At 35.6% G+C, this 22,522-nt stretch overlaps 1 protein-coding gene and 1 non-coding gene across 9 annotated transcripts in view; both read right to left on the bottom strand.

Annotated features, from left to right (window-relative positions):
- Nucleotides 1-22,522, bottom strand: part of RASAL2 (RAS protein activator like 2) — a 188,110-nt gene that overhangs the window by 47,597 nt on the left and 117,991 nt on the right. For all 8 annotated transcript variants that reach the window (XM_037734999.1, XM_017518742.2, XM_017518741.2 and 5 more), the window contains one exon: nucleotides 14,956-15,065. In XM_037734999.1, coding sequence (XP_037590927.1) covers nucleotides 14,956-15,065 — 110 coding nt within the window. The remainder of the gene's footprint in view (nucleotides 1-14,955; nucleotides 15,066-22,522) is intronic.
- Nucleotides 765-904, bottom strand: LOC119469549. The gene has a single exon (XR_005198374.1). It is a non-coding gene; the product is annotated as a small nucleolar RNA SNORA67 (small nucleolar RNA).

Below are 22,522 nucleotides of genomic sequence, written 5' to 3'. Positions count from 1 at the left end.
GAAACTCCGTCTCAAAAAAAAAAAAAAAAAAAAAAAAAAGCCACTAGTCTCTATGCTTCTCACCATTTTTATGTTAGCTTAAAAATATGTACCACACCACTCACATTAAAAAGCTATTTATGTAACATAACATGCAGGTCTTACTTCTCCCTGCTCTCAGCCTTTAGGACAGGATGGTCTAATGGGACCAGCTAGTAATGATGAAGAAGGACATTTGTTAGCCTGAGTTGTCAATCAAATGAAAAACTCATGGTAAAGAAATGTATCAACATAGACAAAAATATCCTTACCTACTTTATACTTGGTATATATACATGTGTACATACAGTGAAGGTGGACAGAGAAGGAAGACTAGATATATAAACATTAAGAAGTGTTCTAGGAGTGGAAAATCCAACTTGCCTCCAATATGATGGACCCTAGGGAACAATTCTTTTACAGAAACTGTACTATGTTATAACACATCTTTATTGTCCTTAAATTGCAAATGTAATAAAATCTACTAGTACCTATTAAGCCAATTAAATATAAACACAACTATATTGAATTTTTGAAAACAAACTAAATCAAACCAAACTCGTAATCCAACTCAAGTAACATACCAGTAAGGGTGGACAGACAGACTATAGCTTTTGTTTCCTTGTTTCTGAATTCAGTTGCCAGACTTTTAGTCTCATAATTGCCATAAAAGTAACGGGTAAAAGAAGGGTAACAGAGGAAAAAAACTGGTGAAGTTCAATAACATTGACTTTTTTCTTTTTTCCCCATGTAGTCAGCCAAGGAAGGCAGAGGAAATAAGCATCCCTGTTCCCCAAAGACCTTAGGCATGCCAGAGTCTATTCCAAGTTGCTACTTTCCTGAGAGGGGCACTGGATGTCCCCCTGGAGATGGAATCACCGTGGATACTTTTTTTTTTAAGACATAGTCTCACTCCTGCCACCCAGGCCAGAGTGCAGTAGTGCCATCTTGGCTCCTGCAACTTCTACTTCCTGGGTTCAAGTGACTCTCGTGCCTCAGCTTCCCAAGTAGTTGGGATTACAGGCGTGCACCACCACTCCCAGCTAATTTTTGCCTGCCTCGGCCCCCCCAAAGTGCTGGGATTAGAGGTGTGAGCCACCAAGCCCAGCAACATGGACTTTTAAATCATTCTCAAACTCATAACTGATTTGCTTTCTCATTAGTTTCTCATTTGGTTGAATAAACGAATATATGTATGAATCCATCTATCTAACCAGTAATTATCTGGTATGCATTATGGGTCAGGCACTATACTAGAGGTAGATGCAAGAAAAACAAAGGTGAAGAAGAAAAGCATGGTTCATGTACTCACACACAATTTATAGTGAGTTAACAATCCATTATAATACAATGTGACAACACTTATGAAAAAGATGCAAAAAAAGGCTCTGTGAGCACTAAGTAGAGGATTTTAAGGTGGGGGGGGTTTAGAGAAGATTTACTGGAGAAAACAGTAACACGAAGTTGTAGCCATCTTTATGGGGGTGGGGTGTATTTCACTATATGCAGGTGTGGAAGTGCCAAGAGATCTTGAGAAACGAATAGCATGTGAAAAGGCCCGTATGAGAGCATGCATGGCTGGGGTGTTGAGACAGTGAAAGAAATTCAGCCGTGTGGCTCTAGTATAGTATGGATGTTGGAGGGAGAAGAGGCTGGGGTGTTGGAGTGGGTAAGACCTGGCGAATAATGAGGTTTGAGAGAAATCACAGACTTGTAGTCATGTGTGGGTATTTCAATTTGATCACAAGACCAGTGGATGTACATAGGAAGGTTTTAGGTGGTAGATGGGGAATGACATGGTAAGATGTGTGTCAAGGTTAAACTATCTTGGCTAAGGAGTAGAGAAAGAAAGGAGTGCTCAGAGAGTGGAGGGAAAAAAATGAGACTTAGAAACCAGTTCATTGATTATGATAGTAATCTGAGTAAAGCTAATGAATTAGACTAGCAGAAATGGAAAAGAAGTAGATGGCACTGAGATTTAGGAGGTAAATAGGCCTTGATTGAAATGCTGGAGGAATCAGGGAGAGGGTAGAGTCAAGGACAACTGCCCATTTCTGGCTTGAAACGCTGGGTGAAAAACGGCGATGTCCTTCACAGGCATGGGAAAGAGGAGGTAATGCTGGCTGAGGTGAGAGTACAAATAAAATCAAGTGTTACATGAGTTTGAGGTCCTTGTGGGGGTAGATGTGAATCGTGAAACAGAACATGCATACTGAGAAGAAAACCTAAAAACATAACCGGAGGCATGGTAACATTTAAAGCTATAAAACTGACAAAAGACACTGAAGAATTTGAGAGAAAAGAAAAACCAGGTGACTCAAGCATCACAAAGCCCAGGAAAGAGGAGGTCTCAAGAAAGGTGGATTAACAGTAGCCACTGAATTAGGGAACTGAATTTAGAGGTAATTGAAGGCTTTGGCAAGATAAATTTCAGAAAAAAGTACAAAAATGAGACTTCAGTGGGTTGAGAAAATGAATGAAATATGAGGAAGTAAAGATTAATTTCACAAGTCTGATTATGAAGGGGTGACAACAGTAAAATAGCTAGAGGGAGACATGAGTTTGAAATAGACTTTTTAAAAAATTAATCATCTTTTAATTTTTCTCCTTAAACAATAAGTGATAAACACTCTTGGCAAAAAATTCTAAGAGTTCAAAAGGATAGAAGGTAAAGAATAAAAAAAGGGTACCTCCCATAACCTCCTACAGAAAGGAGGCTATTAACAGTTTTGTGAACCCAGAAATATTTTATACAAAGGCACCCATATATGTATATAATTATATAAAGTATGTAATATATAGTATATTACATATAATTATATAATAATATATTTGCAAGTATTTAACATAATATACATAATATAAACATATATGTATATACATATATATACATATATATATATGTATTCATTTACTGTAATGGGATGCTACAATACTGTTTTGAAGAGAATATTTTGGACTTCTAACCATACTGGAACATATAGATACACTTTGTCTTTTTGTAATGACCATATAGTATTCCTTTACATGAGCCTATAATAGTTTACAGTTCCTGATGACCATCTAAGTTTCATTATTTTTTGTGATTAGCAACAAAATTTAGAGTATCTTAGTGTATATATACATACATATATATATCTCTTCATGCACATGTGCATATATTCATACTTTAAATTCTTAGGTGTGAAATTGCTAGATCCAAGGGCATATGCATTTAAATTTTTGATATGGCTCAATTACCCTCCATAAAGATGGCATCGATTTAAATGTTTATCAGCAGTGCATGTTTCTACATGCTATCCCCAACATGAGATGTGGCTGAACTTCAAAATCTTTTGCCTGTATAATGAGTAAAAAATGATATTTCATCATGGCTTTAGTGTGCATTTCTTTAATTATGAGATCGAGGACGTTTGTACATGTTTATTGGCAATCTCAGTTCCCTTTTCTGTGAATTCTAAACTGCTATTCCATGTTCTTAAACCAGTTTTCTAATCATTAAAATTAACTGATATGTAAATACTCTTTGTATATTAAGTAAATTAGTTTTTTCAGTTATAATTATTTTCCCCCAGTTTATTTTTACAAAAGGTTTTTTAATTCCAAGATCATAAGAAATAAGCTATATTTTATTTTAGTGTTTTTATTTTAAGTTTTATTCAATCCATTGGGATTTTTTGGCAGGGAAGGAGAGATGAAAAGAGTACAGTAGGGAGTCAGTCAGCTTTATATTTTTCCAAATTGCAGAAACATTATGATCATAAATTGACTAAATTATTACTATACAGTATTTTGCTGGTATAAGAGGGGTGTGTGTGTGTGTGTGTGTGTGTGTGTGTGTGTGCGCGTGCGCGAGTGTGTGTATTTTTTGCTTTTGTTTTTCCCTTCTTTTTTTTGTCAGCAAGTTAGGACTCCTATCAACACACACAACAAAGAGTATAATGGAAAAAACACTCAAAATGAAGCCAAAAGCCCTACATATTCACATCAGCTCAAACCACTTATTAATCATGTGACATGCAGTAAATAATTTATTCTTTCTGAACCTTAGTTATCTCATCGCAAAACGTGGATAATGATTTCTCTTCCTACATCTCACATAGTTACTGTGAGGCTCAAAAGCAGCAATCTATAATTTCACATCTATTTCATAAGCTGCAGTACAATGCAAAAGTGAAGGAGTATGATTATAGACATAGAGCTTTTTTGCAGTGATATGATATGCATTAGTTCATTTTATGTAAATTATTCATCTGGCTGAGATCAGCAAAGCTATTATTGCATATACTGTTCACTGAAAGAATACAAAGATGGGATAAATATGTGGAAATATTTTTTCTATTAAGATAAAGCATTCTAATGAATTTAAAATGCTATCATGATGCAATTAGAAACTCTGATTGGGTTTTGGTTTATAAAATAAGGGATCCTTGATTGGCCCCATGGCTGTAAATCTGGAATGGGAAATTCTGTAATCGATAGCTAGACTGTATTGATTAATTAATGGCCGGAAGTCCAGTAATTTCGGAGAAGTTGTCATATCCACATAGACCATATTTTGAAAGATTGTAATTCTTTATTATCTGGAAGTCAGTTTTGACTATCTTCTTCTGTTTCAGGCCAATAAATGTATATTGAGTTCCTCAATAGAACAGTCATTGTACTAGGGGATGAGGATACACAGACTGTATCCTGTAGGAGCTGTCAATCTGTGCAGTAGACTTATGAAAAGATAAATTCAATAGAAGGCAGTTAGTCCTTGAATAAAGCATGCACAGTTGGCCACAGGTAGTTGGGGGGTAGGGTAGGCACTCAGTCTAGAATAATATGAGGGAAGAATACCAAAAAGAAGGGAGGGAGCATGTAACTCCTGACTTGGGTACTGCTGCATGAGGATAAACTAGAAGGAAGCTTGACAAAGGACAGGGTGTAGGAATAGGAAATGGCAATTAGGTTAGAGCAGAGAGCAAGATCAAAAGCAGAGAAATATGAAATAGTATGACAAGCCTTAAACTATAAAGAAGACTTTTGGTAGGAGTGGCAGGGTATCATATTGAGAAGGAAACATGGTCACGTTGTTGCATTTTGTATGGTAGCTAAATATTACAGATTTATAGAAGTATTACATACATAGGTAATGAGTATTAAAATTGAAATTACAATTGAGATACCTAGATAAAACAGATTCTGTATACCAAAGTAAAGTATGAGACAAGCTGCAGCATTTACAAAGGAAATGTTTTAGAACCAGTTCTACTACCTTGATTCTCTCAGTTATGTCAAGACAATAATAAAAAGTGGTCAGAGAATCAAGAATGGGAAAGATTTTGTGAGAAATAATTTTTGAAAGAAGTTGTGAGGCTCATCCTCCTGCTACCTTCAAGGGAGAAGGGTAAAAGATACATAAAGAACTGGATTTGATTCCATCTGGGAAATCTAGATAATGAGAAATGACCTACTAACTGTTGGTGGCAGAGCAAGAGTATTAATGCTTTTGAATCAGCCTGCACTCCTAGAGGCTGTCAGGGCAAAACATGTGTGGCAGTATTCTGTGGACCATAGGACTATGTGATGAAGAAACCAAAGCATCAAGAACTCTTTTCTAGAAAGGAGTTGCAAGTGAGCACCTGGAAGAGAAATGCCTCTGTCAAAGTCAATAAAACCGTAGGTGAGAGATCCTCAGGGATGATAAATCTCTGAAAAAGTCCCTAAATCACCTCATGAGAGAAAAGTCAGCTTTAAATTTCTGCTAGGCTCAGAGAGCATTATGGAAGGCTAAGACTGCAGTATTAGCACTAAGCACTTTATCATCTTCCCCATCTTTTTTTTTTTTTTTTTGCCTCTCTTTCCCTAAAACCTGGAGGGTACCTAAAAACACGGTTAGTAAGCTAGAGGGGAAGAGCAGACGAGGAGAGAAGTAAGTAGTCTATGATACTTCCATCTCCAAAGGCAGACAGACTGCCTATAACTGGTTTGGCTGGGGCAAGTTTGTAGTTTTGATTAGTACCTTGTAATATCTCAAACTGGGCCTGGTGCAGTGGCTCATGCCTATAATCCCAGCACTTCAGGAGGCTAAGGCAGGAGGACTGCGTGAGCCCAGGAGTTCAAGGTTACAGTGTACTATGATGGTACCACTGTACACTAGCCTGAGCAACAGAGCAAGACCTTGTCTCTTAAAAAAATACACACACACACACACACACACACACACACACACACAGGATATGTATTCAGAACACCAATAAGTTCTGAATTAAGACCTTTTATTTAAAGCAACCACACATTAACTCTAAATGGATCATGTACTTACATATAAAAGCTAAAATCATAAAACTTCTAAAAGAAAACAGAGGTGAAAATCTCTTGGGACACAAAAAATTCCCCTACAAACATTGCTTATCAGGATGTAAAAATGGTACAAGCTCTCTGGAAAATAGTTTGTAGTTTCTTATAAACCTGAACATGTATATACCATAGAACCCAGCAATTATACTCTAGGGCCTTTACCCCACAGAAGGGAAAACATGTTCACAAAAACCTGTATCTAACTGTTCACAGCAGCTTTATTTATACTAATAATAATAAAAACTGGAAACAACCCTAATGTTTTTCAACGGGTGACTGGTTAAACAAACCTTATTACATCCATACAATAAAATACTACTCAGCAATAGAAGAAACAAACTATTGATACATGTAACAATCTGGATGGACCTCAAGGGCATATGTTCAGTAAAAATAAGCCAATCTCAACCAATTATTACTATATGATTCTTTTAAACAGTATTCTTAAAATAATAAAACTACAGAGGTGGGAAACAAATTAGTGGTGTTTTAGGGAATGTGACAGGTGTGGGGAAGTGGGTATGACTATAAAGGGGTAGCATAGGGAGTTCTTTCCTGGTAATGAAAGAGTTCTTTATCTTGATCACGGTAGTAGTTACACAAATCTATACATATGATTAAATCGCACATAACCACACATACACACACAAATGAACGCATGTAAAATTGGTGAAAACTGAATAAAGTCTGCAGTCTATTTAATATTACTGTACCAATGTCCATTACCTGGTTTTGATATTATACTACAGTTACAAGACCTCACTATGGGGGAAAGCTGGGGAGAAGGGTCTGCAGAACTCTATGTACTATTTTTGCAACTTTCTATAAATATATCATTTCAAAATAAAAAGTTAAAAAAGGAGATACTCAAAAGGCTGAAAATATTGTTTCATAATTCCACCTACCAATGAACACCATACTTATTTTCAGGTATCTTTTGACAAAGAAAAAGTAGACTACTTAAAAGCATACTTTGTTAGTGAGCCTTAGAAATGAAAACATTACTGTGAAGGTTTTTATTTGAGGGCAGTTTGGAGTGGGTGAGAATATTCTACTCCATATGCTCATCTTTACCTTTAGTCTTTGGTAAATTTAAGTAGCACTTCCAAAGCAAGGCTGGCAATAGGCATTTGGAATACTGGAATGCCTGATAATACAGTACCACTGTTTTCAGTCATTTCCTAGTTTTAAGTGCATTTGAATGAAAGGCAGAAACATCACAGAGTCTTTTTGTGTCCCAACACCCTCCTACATGACATGGCTTTAATGTGAAAATGCTGCCAATATTGATTCTAGGAAATCACTTTACTGGCTTTTATCTGATTAGATGCCTCTGGAACAATGATGACTTTGTGACATCCTATTGATTTTGCCTCTAAAATGTTCCTCCTATCTTGTCTCTGCCTCTCCATTTCCACTGCTACTATCCACCTTGGAGCCTTCATTATATCTTCTAATAGCTTTTTGCTAACTGGTCTCTCAAACTTAGTATCTGCAAACTAAGTTGCCTGAAATTCCACTACAGGATTAATCCATCCATAGAACAACTCTGATTAGGTCATTTCCTTAATCAAAAATGTTTAAAGGCTCCTTGTTGCTTATAGGCTAAAATCCAAACTCCTCAGTCTGACATTCAAGATCTGCTCTGGGTATGGAATACTGGGTTGAAAATAATTTCCACTCAGAATTTTCAAGACATTACTCCACTAACATCTGATTTTCATTATTTCTACTGAGAATTCCAATGTTATCCTGCCACCCCCAACATTCCTTTGTATGTAACCTATTTTTTCTTTCTATAAGATTTTAATATATGTATTTTTAAACTTTAGCATTCAGATATTTCACGATGATATAAATTGATTTGCCTATTCTTGGCATTTCCATTTCTTATAAATGGAATCATGTAATATGTTGTACTTTGTGACTGACTGGCTTATTATTATTATTATTGACACAGAGTCTCTCTCTATCTCCCAGGCTGGAGTGCAGTGGCACAATTATGGCTCACTGCAGCACTGACCTCCTGGGCTCAAGTGATCCTCCCACTTCAGTGTTTTCAAGGTTGAAAACATGAATACACGTTGCAGCATATACCAGTACTCTTTTTATTGCTGACAAATATTCTATTGTATGGGTATATCATGTTTTTGTATATCTACTGATCAGTTGATGGACATTTGGGTTGTTATCACTTTTTGCCTATTATGAATAATGTTATGAATATTCATATACAAGTTTTTGAATGAACATGTATTTTTATTTCTCTTGGATCTACCTAGGAATGAATTTATCAGCTGAGATTTTAATAGGTGTAAAGGACCTACAGATACAAATGTAGCTATCTATAAGTCCTTTTCCCCAGGGTGGTTCAATTTCTTCAAACTGCTATGTCACAGGTGTAAGCCTGGCTGCTGAGCTTCTAGAGCTGAGTGGAAGCCGAACCTTTCCAGAGTAGGTGGGTAAATCAACCTCCTATACAGAGACTGCTAGCTATCTTACCACTCACTGTCCATCCTTCTCTCTTAAGAACAGATTTCTATATAATTGGGCCTACCAATATATCTAGGTATAAAGTTTCCCAGCCTCCCTTAGAAAAAGGTGGCAATGAGATAGAAATGAAGTCAACTGGGTATGGTTTAAGAGATTGCTTTAAAGGGACATAACTCAGCTGGAAGGCATGTGTCTTTTTATGCGCCCATCTTTTCTGGTATCTAAAACAAATATGTTATGCTTGGAGGTCTGGTAGCTATCTTGTGCCTATAAAGAGATTCTTGAAGATTCTAAAGATGGTAGACTTGGACAGGACTGTCCACTTTCAGATAGAAGTGAAAAAAAAATTCGACCTTGTTTAAGTCATTTCTATTTTGAATATCTGTTAATTGGCAACTAAACTGAATCCTAAGTATAGACTTCTTTTTAGAATTTTCTTTTGTAGGGAACATCTGTTGGCCCTCTAAGTGAGAATCATAGATTAAGTAACGTATCACACATATTTTTCCTAGTGTCATTAAAGATGGAGTTCATATTTGTTTCCCATATTGAGTAATTTTTAAGACAAAGAAAAGCAGAATAGTTTTTACCTATTAAGTTAAAAACTGGAATTTTACCTTTCCAAACTTATTTCCTGCCTTGCCCTTTACATGTTAATACCATGAACTATTCAGTAATTCTCTTCAAGCTCCGTAATTTCCTGCTTTTTATTTTTGCTCATTATTTCCATTCCAAAGAAAGTTCTGTGTGTGTGTCTATTTCTATGTTCAAATTACACATGTAAGATTCAACTCACAGGCCATTGCTCTCTAAGGTCTCTCCTGATACACTCAGCAAGAAGTAATTTTATCTTCACTGATACCATTTCGTCCTTGACAGTTACGTCTTTTGCTGAAGTTGAGGCCTGTATCTTTGGTTCTCTGTGCCATATTCTCTGTAGCACAAGGCATAGTAGCTTGTACATAACTGTCACATATTGAATGTGTTACTGTATATCAATACATTTGAATTTTAGAAACATTAATTATTTCATAAAATTTCACTTCTTATGCCTGTGCTCCCAAAAGGAAATTCTGAGTTTAAGAATCATTATAAATTGACCCAAAAAGCAGCACTGGTAACAAATTCCATCAGGGCCTCCTAACAGAGTTTATAACAAGACAAACCTGTAGCCACTAAGGTCTTTCTTGATCAACCAAGTCACATCTATAATGCTAGTACTTTGGGAGGCCAAGGCGGGCAAATTGCTTGAGCCCAGGAGTATGAGACCAGCTTAGGGAACATGACAAAATCCCATCTTTACAAAAAGTATAAAAATAAGCCAGGCATGGTGGTGTGTGCTTGTAGTCCCAGCTACTCAGGAGGCTGAGGCAGGAGGATTAAGTAAGCTCAAGAGGTGAAGGCTGCAGTGAGCTGTGATCATGCCACTGCACTTCAGCCTGGGTGACAGAACAAGACACTGTCTCAAAAAATAAAAATAAAAATGATATGAGTCAAGATAAGGTTTGTAGTTCATCTCAAAGAACTTGAAGATTTCTGGCTAGGCACGGTGGCTTACACCTGTAATCCCAGCTACTCGGGACGCTGAAGCAGAAGAATTACTTGAACCCAGGAGGCAGAGGTTGCAATGAGCCGAGATCGTGCCACTGCACTCCAGTCTGGGTGACAGAGCGAGACACTGTTTCCAAAAACAAACAAACAAACAAACAAACAAACAAACCCCACAAACAAACAAAAAAACCACTTTGAAGATTTCCAAATATCATGTCCACTATTTCATTATCCTCTGGATAGCTCCAGACAGAATATTTCTCCCTCTTGAAGTAGGGAAAAATAAAGTGATTTGCACAGCATCAATAAGAAACAGGTTCCTCACCTCTTGAGTTCACTGTTCTGATTGAACTTGACCAAATAAGCCACACACACAAAAAGACTGATATAACAGAGAAAGAAAAATTGAATACTTCCATGTAACTAGAAGACATGATTTTAAAACACAAGAAACAGATTGGGAGAAAATTTTAGCAACATGCATAGTAGTGGCTTACTATCTCTAGTAATAAAAAGGGCTATTCCAAATCATAAAAAATAGGACAAACAACTCAACAGAAAAATGGGTAAAGGAAATAGGTTAAGTCACAGAAGAAGAAAATATGTGACAGGATACTCAATATACTAAGCTTTGGCAAAATACATATCAAAACAAAGACATTCCCCCATCCCATCTTTTAGAGATGCAATATACAGTAAAGGTTAAAAATATAGGCTCTAAAGTCAATCTTCTTGGGTTTGAACCTCACTTCTTTCCAAGCTGTATAACCTCAGGAAATTTATGAATTTCTCTGTGTCTCAGTTTTCTCATCTTCAAAATAGGGGTAATGACAATGACTATCTCCTTGGGTGGTTGTGATAATTAAATGAGTTAGTTTACATCAAGTACTTAGAATAGAATATTATGTGTCACATAATAAATACAACATAAGTGTTTATTATTAATATTATTTCAACATATTGATAACATGGAAAAGGTTGTCTGAATGACAAAAGTAATCTTAATCTGTTGGTGAGAAAGGTCGTTTTTTTAAGGAAAATTTGATAACATACATACTATATACCAAGCAGTTCTACTTCTGAAATCCAACCCAGTCACCAGTACAAAAGGGTACATGTTCAAAAATGTTTATGACATCTCTATTTTGTAACAAAAAAGAGAAGCAATGTAAATGTCCATCAGTACAGAAGTGAGGTACATTATGTTAAAAACACTGTAGCATGAGAAGATTCAGATGTTAAAAAGAATGGTGTGAACTGACATTTACTGACAGAGTACAAAATATTTATACTAAAAAGTAAGTCACAAAGTAATACATAATATAATCCTATTTATACTGAAACATGGAAAACATATATTCGAGTTCCCTTTATGTATAGGTTTTTAAAGAGGTTTGAAAATATACAAATTGTTAATAAGGTTATTTATGTAGGGAGATAGGGAAGATAAAGAGGGTATTTAGTTCTTTTTCTCTCTACTTATATACTGAAACCTTTTTCCCCTCCAAAACAGCAAAGACAAATGAGTATTTTACTTTATAATTTCAAAACTGGAAAAAAAAAAAAGCTGCTTACTACATTTAACTAGCGGTTCCATAGATTGGATAATAGAATAAAAATGTTTTGCTACTTAGATTTAGACACTGTACACCAACCATTTTGTTCTTTTTCTTTTTCTTTTTTTTTTTTTTGAGATGGAGTCTTGCTGTGTCACCCAGGCTGGAGTGCAGTGGCACAATCTTGGCTCACTGCAACCTCTGTCTCCCGGGTTCAAGCGATTCTTCTGCCTCAGCCTCCCGAGTAGCTGGGACTACAGGCATGCATTACCACGCCCAGCTAATTTTTGTATTTTTTTTTTTTTTTAAGAAGTGAAAGGTCTCACATATTTATTACTGAACCCAGGCAACCAAAACCTTCTACTTTTTTTTTTTTTTAACGTGAATAATGGAAGCACTGTGGGTTATACTAACTAATGCCTCCATAACAGATACAGAAAGGAAACTGTTCAAACTTCTCCAGATGGCGGTGACATTTTTCAGCTTGATTTGGTAACACAACTGTGACCTTCAGACAGCACAAATATGTGTGCCATCGCATGTGTAATTTCTTACAGACCAAGCTTGGTTCTTCTCCAATGTCCTTTTGGAGTTGAACCTGATTTTATTACCAGTTTTCATCCGAATCCACTGGGGAATGGGACGATTTTGCTTTTGTTTCTTGGCCAGGAATCGCTTAATCGCTTAATCCTGAAAGTCTTATGAGAAGACATGGCGAGAATCGGAGTAAAGCACACATCACGATGGCAGAGAAAGGAAGAGAGGAGAGCTAATTTTTGTATTTTTAGTAGAGATGGGGTTTTACTATATTGGCCAGGCTGGTCTCGAGCTCCCGACCTTGTGATCTGCCTGCCTTAGCTTCCCAAAGTGCTGGGACTACAGGCGTGAGTGACCATGCCCGACCTGTATACCATTTTGAAAGAAGTGGTTGACTTCAGCAATTGATGCATCTGAACCAAGAAAATCAGAGGTCTTCAGAAAATACTTGTTCACACCTATAAGGCCACTAATTCAAAGAACTCAGCTGATCAATATCTTGTACCTTAGCTCTATTTCTGAGTGTTCACATGATCTGAAGACAAGAGTCTTTTTTTAAAAAATGGTAACACATTCAAGCTCTATTGAGTACATCCCTATACAAAAATAAAGTTTTTTTGAAAAATTTCTGTACAGAAAACCTCTGCTATTCAAATGGAGTTGATAAATTAAAAGGGTTACTTAATATTTGAGATTTACTAGCACTTTTTTATTGTGCTGTACTTAAGAAAGACTTTGCTATTGATTAAAGCATAACAGCATAAAAGTCACAAATAATACATTTAGATTACTGGAAAGGCTAAAAATATAGTAACTATATAATAGCAAAACAAGAAACTCTGGGAGAATATAATCTCTTGGTAATTCAAGCAGTCCCCATGGGCAACCTAAAACAAAATGGAATAGGAGAGAGCTCTTTGTTTGAAATGAAGAGGGAAATATTTAGTGCAAGGTTAAAAAATAAGGTAAGCTTATAAAAAAAAAGTCTTGTCTCCCAAGTTTCCATATGATGTTGCAGAGTTTAAGACACTGGCTATTGAATTGGGAGTGTTTTATTTGCTGCACAACATATTTGTTCTTAAGAATCAAAAATCTGAAAAAAATTACTATTCTATTTTTTTGAGACATTCATAAAATGCTTTGACTTCCTGGAATTATGAAAATGATAGAATAATAGGAAACTAAGAAAAGTATTTTAAAAATCATTTTTTATGATTACCTTAAAGAAGTATAAAAGAGATAATAATAACATAAATACACATACTGCAAATTGGGCTGACTTGCAAATTTCACAGAGCACCTTTAATTTGGTTCAAGAAGAGCTAATAAAGCAATAGTCCCTCATCAAGTCCCTTCATTTACAAAATAAAGACAGTAATCATCTGCTTGGCAAATCTATAATTTTATTTCTGTTTTCCAGGTAGATAACTGAAAACAAAGTCACTTACTGAAAAAAAAAAAAACAAAACCCATAAATAAGAGTATCAAATATGAGAGGCAGACCTGAGTTCAAAGCCCAGCTCTACTACTTACTAGCTATGTGACCCTGGGCAAGTTTCTCAAACTGTTTATGCCTCAGTTCCTCATCTTTTAAATGACAATAATAGTATCTGGGGTTGATGCATTACATGAGAGACTACATTTAACGTGTATGGCATAGAATAAGTACTTAATAAATACTAGTGGCGATAATGATGTGCTAATGCCGATACCACAAGCACTATTTCCAAAATTTTGAACATTATTGAGACATAACGCGTCAAAAATGTGTTAGCACACATTCAATGGTTTTCAAAGGGTATCACCCTTAGGGAGCTGTACATTTGAGGATTAGTCAAGCTAGTGGTCCTAATTATTGAAATCCATCCAGGCTTCCTTTTCAGCACATGTCTTCTAGTTGTAATTACAAACCAACAAGGTCGATTTCATATGCTGTACATACAGAAAGTAGCAGTAAAAGACAGGGACTCGAGCCAAACTGCGCAAGTTCAAATACCACAGCCCTGGGTAAGATCATTTAACCTCTCTGTGCTTCAGATTCTTCATCTATAAAATGGTGATGATGTAATATTTATCATATAGGGTTATTATAAAGATGAAACAAGATACAACAGTATGAAGCATCCCGTGACAGTGCTGAAACTTTTTAGCTATCATAAATCATTATTCTTTATAGTCATTCTACCAAAAACAAAATAAATGATACACCTCTCACCATTATAACTTGATTCTATAGAAACCGCTTAACAAACTCTCCAATATTATAAGGTTCTTAAACTGGCTGGGTAGTTGAGTCAATATTTTGTATCTTGCCTTAATATGAACAAGACATAAAAGTCACTTTTTTATTGTATTTTTCTATTTGTCATTGATTCAAATTCAGAAAAGACCAAAATGCCTTAACAAAATTCACTCTCAAACTGCTTTTTTTGTTTTAAGAAAGTTAACCTCCTACCTGTCATCTGTATTGCGAAGGGATGGGAGCCGAAAGCTCGTGTTTCTGTCAAGCTTTGACTGGCTTTTGGTCCTCTTGATGGAGCCTTTCAGGCGCTTGCTGAAGAATCCCTAGAAGGAAAGGCAGAAGATGATGGGAGAGAGAATGAAAAGGGAACCTTATTCTTCCACACTACCTCTGCAAAAGGTATTTAGGTTTTTACAGTAAAGACCAGAAATAGAACCTAGCTTTTAAGTTTTTTAATTTTGTAAATAATAGTTGCTTGAAACCACCTGGCAATGTGATGAGAAAATTTTCTTCTGTGATAACTGAGATAATTAAACTTTCTGACAGCACCTAATTTCTTATTTCTTAATTTTTACATTAGCTATGGGAGAAAAACTTCCTATTTTACTGGTAGATTTCTAAAAGCACAACAAGCTAACATAGACAAATATATTCTTTCTATGAAGATGGTACCAGCCATAGACAAATATATTCTTTCTATGAAGATGGTACCAGCAATTTCAATAGAAATGACATCCAGTGCTTTCCTAAAATAAGGGAAAACAGGCAAAGAAAATGGCATGTGCAAAGATCCCCAGGTGAGAAGGTACTTGCCACATTGGAGGAATTAAAAGATACTGATAGAAGAGAAAAAGCGTAGCTCTAAGATATGTAAAAAGGAGTTAACTAAGTTGTAAAATATTATATACTGGTGGTCTCAGAAGCATTAAAACTTGGTCTATGTCACCTTGAATATGGCATTGTAAACTTAAGTACTGAATGTGGCTAAACTATTTTAAAGTGAAGTATGGATCACTTATGAAATTGTTAAAGTATCCAGACGTTAACTTTGTTAATAAAGTACTTTACGGTCTTTGGCCCTGCCTGCTGCCTGCCAGTTTTACCAAACTATCTAGAGTTCCCTGAACATCTTCCTAGACTCTGTACCTGGCAAATAATGAGCACTCAACAAAAATAAAAGGTTAAATGCAAAAATGAATGATGATGGTCACTACTTTCAAGAAATTTACAATTCTATCACTGGCAGGTGAAAAAACGTCTTATAGAAGATATTAAAGTTTCTCAGCCAGGCACAGTGGTTCGCATCTGTAGTCCCAGCATTTTGAAAAGGCTAAGCCGAGACGATAGCTTGAGGCCAGGAATTCAAGACCAGCCTGGGCAACGTGGCAAGATCCCATCTCTACAAAAATAAAATAAAAAAAAACTTAGCTAGCCGTGGTAGCATATGCCTTACTCCCAGCTACTCAGGAAGCTGAAGTGGGAGGAATGCTTGAGCTCAGGAGTTCAAGGCTGCAGTGAGTGATGGCTGACTGCACTCCAGCCAGGGCAACAGAATGAAACCCTAACTCAAAAAAATAAATAAATAAAATAAAATTTCTCAAGCAAAGATTCTAATTCAAAGAAAAATATTTTGACACATGGAGAATGACTCTAATTACCTTGAGATGAATATCATTTTATATAAGCTGTGTAAAATAAACATTTCTGTAAGGAAGAAAAAGAAATACTAGGCCAATATTAGCACATCAAATCTTTTATATTCCTCTAGTAACTACCAAAGCCTGCTGTTTCGGGGTGAAGGCTATCTTAATCAGGATAAGCTAGCTTATGCTTATCTAATTATTCTCGCAATCTTAGTGGCATAAAATATGTTACATGTCCACGAGCAGGTCAACTGAGGGGGTGGGATCTTGTCTAGGCTGTTGTTACTCAGGAACTTAGGCTAAGGGAGGCTCTGTATCTGCACTTCTACAGTTTTTTGCAGCAGGATAAAGGTAAAATAGCAAATTATGTACATGTACTAGCTCTTAAAGCTTCATGTAACTTCTGGTCTCATTTCACTGACAAAACAATCACATGACCATATCTAACTTCAATGGGAGAAGATATACATACAACTACCAGGTACTCTGAAAGGGAACTGAAAGTATTTGGTGAACATCAGTATTGGCTACCACAGTGCTTTACCAAGTCAACTGTTTTTTAAACATGTAGACATTGCTCCTTTCAATAGAGAAAAATGGAAACTTACTCAAATCAGAAGCAGAACTATTCAGATTACTGAAAGAAAATACTTATAATGTTATAGCCTATTGTTCTAGTCACCCAAGGAGTAAGTGCAAAAACTCCTACTATATATCATATAGACCTGTTTTTACTGTTTTTTACTGCAGCTTATTATAGGTATGTAGAAATTGACTGGAGATTAGGGGGAAAGGCTCAATGTGAAGATGATGAGGACGAAGATCTTCATGATTCACTTGCACTTAATAAACAGTAAATAGTATATTTTCTCTTCCTTATGATTTTCTCAATGACACTTTCTTTTCTCTAGTTACATGCAAATTTTCAACTGCACAAACCCCCATGTTATTCAAGAGTCAACTGTACAATCTTGGTGTCATTAGGGAGAGTCACTGTCATTAGTCACAGTCATTAGTACATAAAGGCAAAGGTTTTATACACTATTTTCTATGACTCAATCAGAATGAGTCACCACATTTGCTAATAAATGTAGTCAGCAAGCCAGACTTAAGTTTACAGAACTGTAATAGGATTGTTTAGCATTGGTTCAAAAACCTAGGTTGAGATTCAGGCCAAGAAGTCTACCAAAAATCAGACATAAATACATTACATTTCTTTCTTTTTTTTTTTTTTTTTTTGATGGTGAGTCTCAGACTCTGTCACCCAGGCTGGAGTGCAGTGATGTGATCTCGGCCTAGTGCAACCTCCGCCTCCCAGGTTCAAGTGATTCTCCTGCCTCAGCCTCCAGAGTAGCTGGGACTACAGGTACCTGCCACCATGCCCAGCTAATTTTTGTGTTTTTGGTAGAGACAAGTTTTCCCCATATTGGCCAGGCTGGTCTTGAACTCCTGACCTTGTGATCCACCTGCCTTGGCCTCCCAAAGTGCTGGGATTACAGGCTTGAGCCATCACACCCAGCCACATAAATACATTTCTAATGAAAATATAGTTAAGCATTTGACTGAGACACTATTAGTAGATGTTCACTCATCTAGTAATTTAATTCTACCTTTTTATGGCACATATACACCTCATATGACACAATATGATACATGTATTTAATAAAATTTATGTATATTTGTTATAGAGAACTCTACTAAGAGTTGTAAGGAAATCAAAGATAAACAAACTCTGCTCTCAAGGAAATTGCCACTTAATACAGAATTTAGACACTAAATATAAATTTAAACGCAGGCTTATTAGTAGACTGGACATGGCTGAAGAAAGAATCTCTCTCTAAGCATGAGGAAATATCAATACAAACATCCAAAACAGAAAAGCAAGCAGAACAAACAAAAATAACCCAGAAAAGAATATCCAAAGACTAAAGGACAGCTACAAAAGGCATAATGTGTATAATGGGAATACCAAAAAAAGAAAAGAGAAAGAAACAGAAGAAAATCAGAAACAATAATGACTGAGAATTTTCCCAACTTAATACACCAAACCAAAGATCCAGGAAGCTCAGAAAATACTAAGTAGCATAGATGTCAAGAAACCCCCCAAAATCTTCCAAAAGAAAATAACCCCAAAATGCCAAAACTACACTGAGGCATGTAATTTTCAAACTACAGAAAATCGAAGAGGAACAAAAATAAGAATTACATTTGGCTTCTCCTCAGAAACTATACAAACAAGAGGAGAATGGAGTGAAATATTAAGGTGTTGAGAAGAAAAAAAAAAAACCCAAACTACCAACCTAGAATTCTATAACCTGCAAAACTATCCTTCAAAGGTGAAGGTGAAATAAAGCTTTCACATACATGAAAAAATTGAGGAAATTTTTTGCCAGTAGACCAATCTTGCAAAGAATGTTTAAAGAAGTTCCTTAGAGAGAAAGAAAACAATATAGTTCAGAAATTGGTCTTTCATAAGAAAAGGAAGAGTATAGAATAAGTGAAAATAAAATAAAATATTTTATTTTTCTTCTTAACTGATTTAATATCAAAGTAATAATAGCAATGCATTCAATTATGTATGCTTATGTATATGATATATATTCTTATGTATACTTATATGTAAGTGAAATGAGTATCAATTATGCAAATGACAAGATGGAAGAATTAAGATTATTTTATTATAAGATACTCATACTATCTATGAAGTTGTATAGTGTTACGTGAAAGTGAACTTAGGTTAGTTATAAATTTATATTGCAAATTCTAGGGAAACCATTAAATTTTTTAAAAAATAATAACTGATATGCTAAGAAAGGAGAGAAAATGGAATAAAAGAAATCACTCAACAAAATCATGAAAGTTTATAAACAATGGAAGACAAAAATAAGGACACAGAACAAAGGCAACAAACAGAAAACAGTTAACAAATATGGTTAGAAATCCAACTAAATCAATAATCACTTTGAATGTCAACAGTCTAAATATACCAGTTAAAAGAGATTGTCAGTGTAGATCAGAAAACAAGACCCAACTATATATCATCTACAAGAAATTCACTTTAAAGATAAAGGCACCTAAAGATTAATAGTAAATGGCGAGAAAAAATGTACTATGCCAACATTAATCAAAAGAAAGCAGGCATTACTATATTAATTTCAGACAGAGCAGATATTAGAGCAAGAAAGCATACCAAGGATAAAGAAGGGCATTATATAATGATAAAGTGGTCAATTCTCCAAGAAGACAGCCTTAATGTGTATATGCCTAATAACAGAGTGTTAAGAGACATGAGGCAAAACTGGTAAGAGTTGCTAGGAGAAATAAATAAATCTATTATAGTTGAAGATTGCAACACCTCTCTATCAGAAGTTGACAGATCTAGCAGGCAGAAAATCAGTCAGGACATAGTTGAACTCCAAAATACCATTTAATCAAGTGAATATAATTGACATCGATAGACTGCTTTATATCCAACAACAGCAGAATATAGATTCCTCAAGTTTATATGGAACATTCATCAAGACAGATCAAATTCTGGGTATAAAACATACATTAATAAATTTAAAAGAATAGAAATCATACAATGTGTTCTTTCAGACCACAATGGAATTAAACTAGAAATCAGTAATAGAAAGATGACTAGAAAAATCCCAAAATATGTGGGGATTAAACAACACTCTAAACACATGGATCAAAGAAGAAATCTCAAGAGAAATTTAAAAACACTTTGAACTGAACAAAATAAAAATGAAAACATAACATCAAAATTTTTTGGGATGCAGTGAAAACAGTGCTAAGAGGAAAATTTATAGCACTGAATGCATATACTAGAAAAGAAGGAAGATCTAAACCCAATACTAAGTTTGTACCTTAGGAANAAAAAAAAAAAAAAAAAGAGTAAATTAAATCCAAAGAAAACACAAGAAAAGAAATAAAAGTTAGTTCATAAATCAGTGAAACTAAAAACAATAAATCAATAGAGAAAATCAATAAAATAAAAAGCTGGTACCTTATGAAGATTAAAAAAAAATCTGTAAGTCTCTAGCCAGGCTAACTAAGAAAAAAATAGAGAGGACCCAAATGACTAATATTAGGAATAAAAGAGGGGACATCACAACATGTCCGATAGACATTAAAATGATAAAAAAGGAATACTATTAACAACTCTATGTCTACAAATTGGATAATCTAGGTGAAGCAGACTAATTCCTTGAAAGACACGATCTGCCAAACTTATACAGGAATAGACAATATGAATAGGCCTATATATATTAAAGAAATTGAATCAACAATTAATAACCTTACAAAACAGAAACACCAGACCCAGATGGGTTCCACTGGTGAATTCTATGAAACATTAAAGGAAGAAATGACATCAATTCTCTACAATGTCTTTCAGAAGATAGAAGCAAAGGGAGTACTTCTTAACTTAGTTCTGGATTCATAGCAAAACTGAGTAGAAGATACAAAGATTTCCAGTATTCCTCTCCTACCCTCTACACATTGACATCATCACCCACATTCCACAGTTTACTTTAGGATTTGTTATGGTGTTGTGCATTCTATGGGTTAGGACAAATGAACGGTGACATGCATCTACCATTACAGTATTATGCAGAGAATATTTACTACTGAAAAAAATCCTGTGCTCTGCCTATTCATCCCTCAACACCTCCCACATCTTGACCCCTGGCAAACAGTGATCTTTCTACTGATTTCCAGTTTTACCTTTTCTAGAATGTCATACATAGTCCCCCACTTAAGATGGTTTGAACAATTTTATTGATTTATGATGGGTTTCTCAGGACATTAAATAGTTTTCAATTTAGGATATTTTTTACTTACGATGGGTTTATTGGGACATAACCCCATTGTATGTCAAGGAGCATCTGTGGTTGGAATCATACTGCAGCATTTTTAGATTGCCTTGTTTTACTTAGTAATATGTACTTAAGGTTCCTCTGGGTCTGTTCCATTTTTGTTTTTTTCTGCAGTCTTCTTTTTTTTTTTTTTTTTTTGCTTTCAGTCTTGCCAGTTTCTACTGAGATATCCTCAAGCTTAGAGATTCTTTCCTAAATTGTGTCCTGTCTACTAGTATCCTCATAAAAGGCATTCTTCATTTCTGCTACAGTGTTTTTGATTTCTGGCATTCCTTTCGGTTCTTTTTTATAATTTCTCTCTCTCTTCTTATATTGCGCATCTGTTCTTGCATGCTATTTACTTTATCCATTAGAGCCCTTAGTATATTAATCATAATTGTTTTGAATTTCTGGTTGATAATTCCAATATTATCTGAGGTTGGTTTTGATGCTTCCTCTGTCTGAGGATGGTTCTGATGCTTACTCTGTGTCTTTAAAGTGTGTTTTCTGCCTTTTAGCATGTTCTGTAATTTTTTTTCTTGCTAGCTGGATATGCTGTACTAGGTGAAAGAACTGCAGTAAACAAGCCTTTCGTAATGTAGTGGTAAGGTGGGGGAAAACATTCTGAAGTCCTGTGATTAGATCTCAGTCTTTTAATGAGTCTCTGTTTCTGGACTGTGAACTTCACAAGTGCTTCTCAGTGCCTCTCACCCCACCCACTCCATTTAGGTAGAAGAAGAAAGCTAGAGAGGACTGGAATTGAGTAATTTCCCTTCCTTCTTATCAGTTAGGCTCTGGTTAGCTTCTTCTGAGAGCAGACTTTCTTAAGGAAAGCAGAATAGGCCAGGTGCGGTGGCTCATGCCTGTAATCCCAGCACTTTGGGAGGCTGAGGTGGGCGTATCACCTCAGGTCAAGAGTTCAAGACCAGCCTGGCCAACATGGCGAAACCCCGTCTCTACTAAAAATACAAAAATTAGCCAGGCATGCTGGCATGTGCTTGTAATCCCAGCTACTCAGGAGGCTGAAGCAGGAGAATCACTTGAACCTGGGAGGTGGAGGTTGCAGTGAGCAGAGATCGTACCACTGCACTCCAGCCTGGAGACAGAGCAACACTTCATCTTAAAAGAAAAAGGAAAAGAAAAGAAACAAAAAGAAAAAGAGAATGCTCTGGTGCATTTCAAAACAGCTCCTTTCCCCACTCCCTGTTGGAAAAATGAGGGAAATTTTCTCAGATATTCACTGTGAGAACCTGGTAGGACTCCAGGAGTAAAATTTCT

Source organism: Cebus imitator, unplaced genomic scaffold (genome assembly GCF_001604975.1).
Source record: "Cebus imitator isolate Cc_AM_T3 unplaced genomic scaffold, Cebus_imitator-1.0 Scaffold702, whole genome shotgun sequence".
NCBI lineage: Eukaryota > Metazoa > Chordata > Mammalia > Primates > Cebidae > Cebus > Cebus imitator.
The sequence above is the reverse complement of the archived record's forward strand: the minus strand, read 5'-3'. Positions and strand labels throughout refer to the sequence as shown.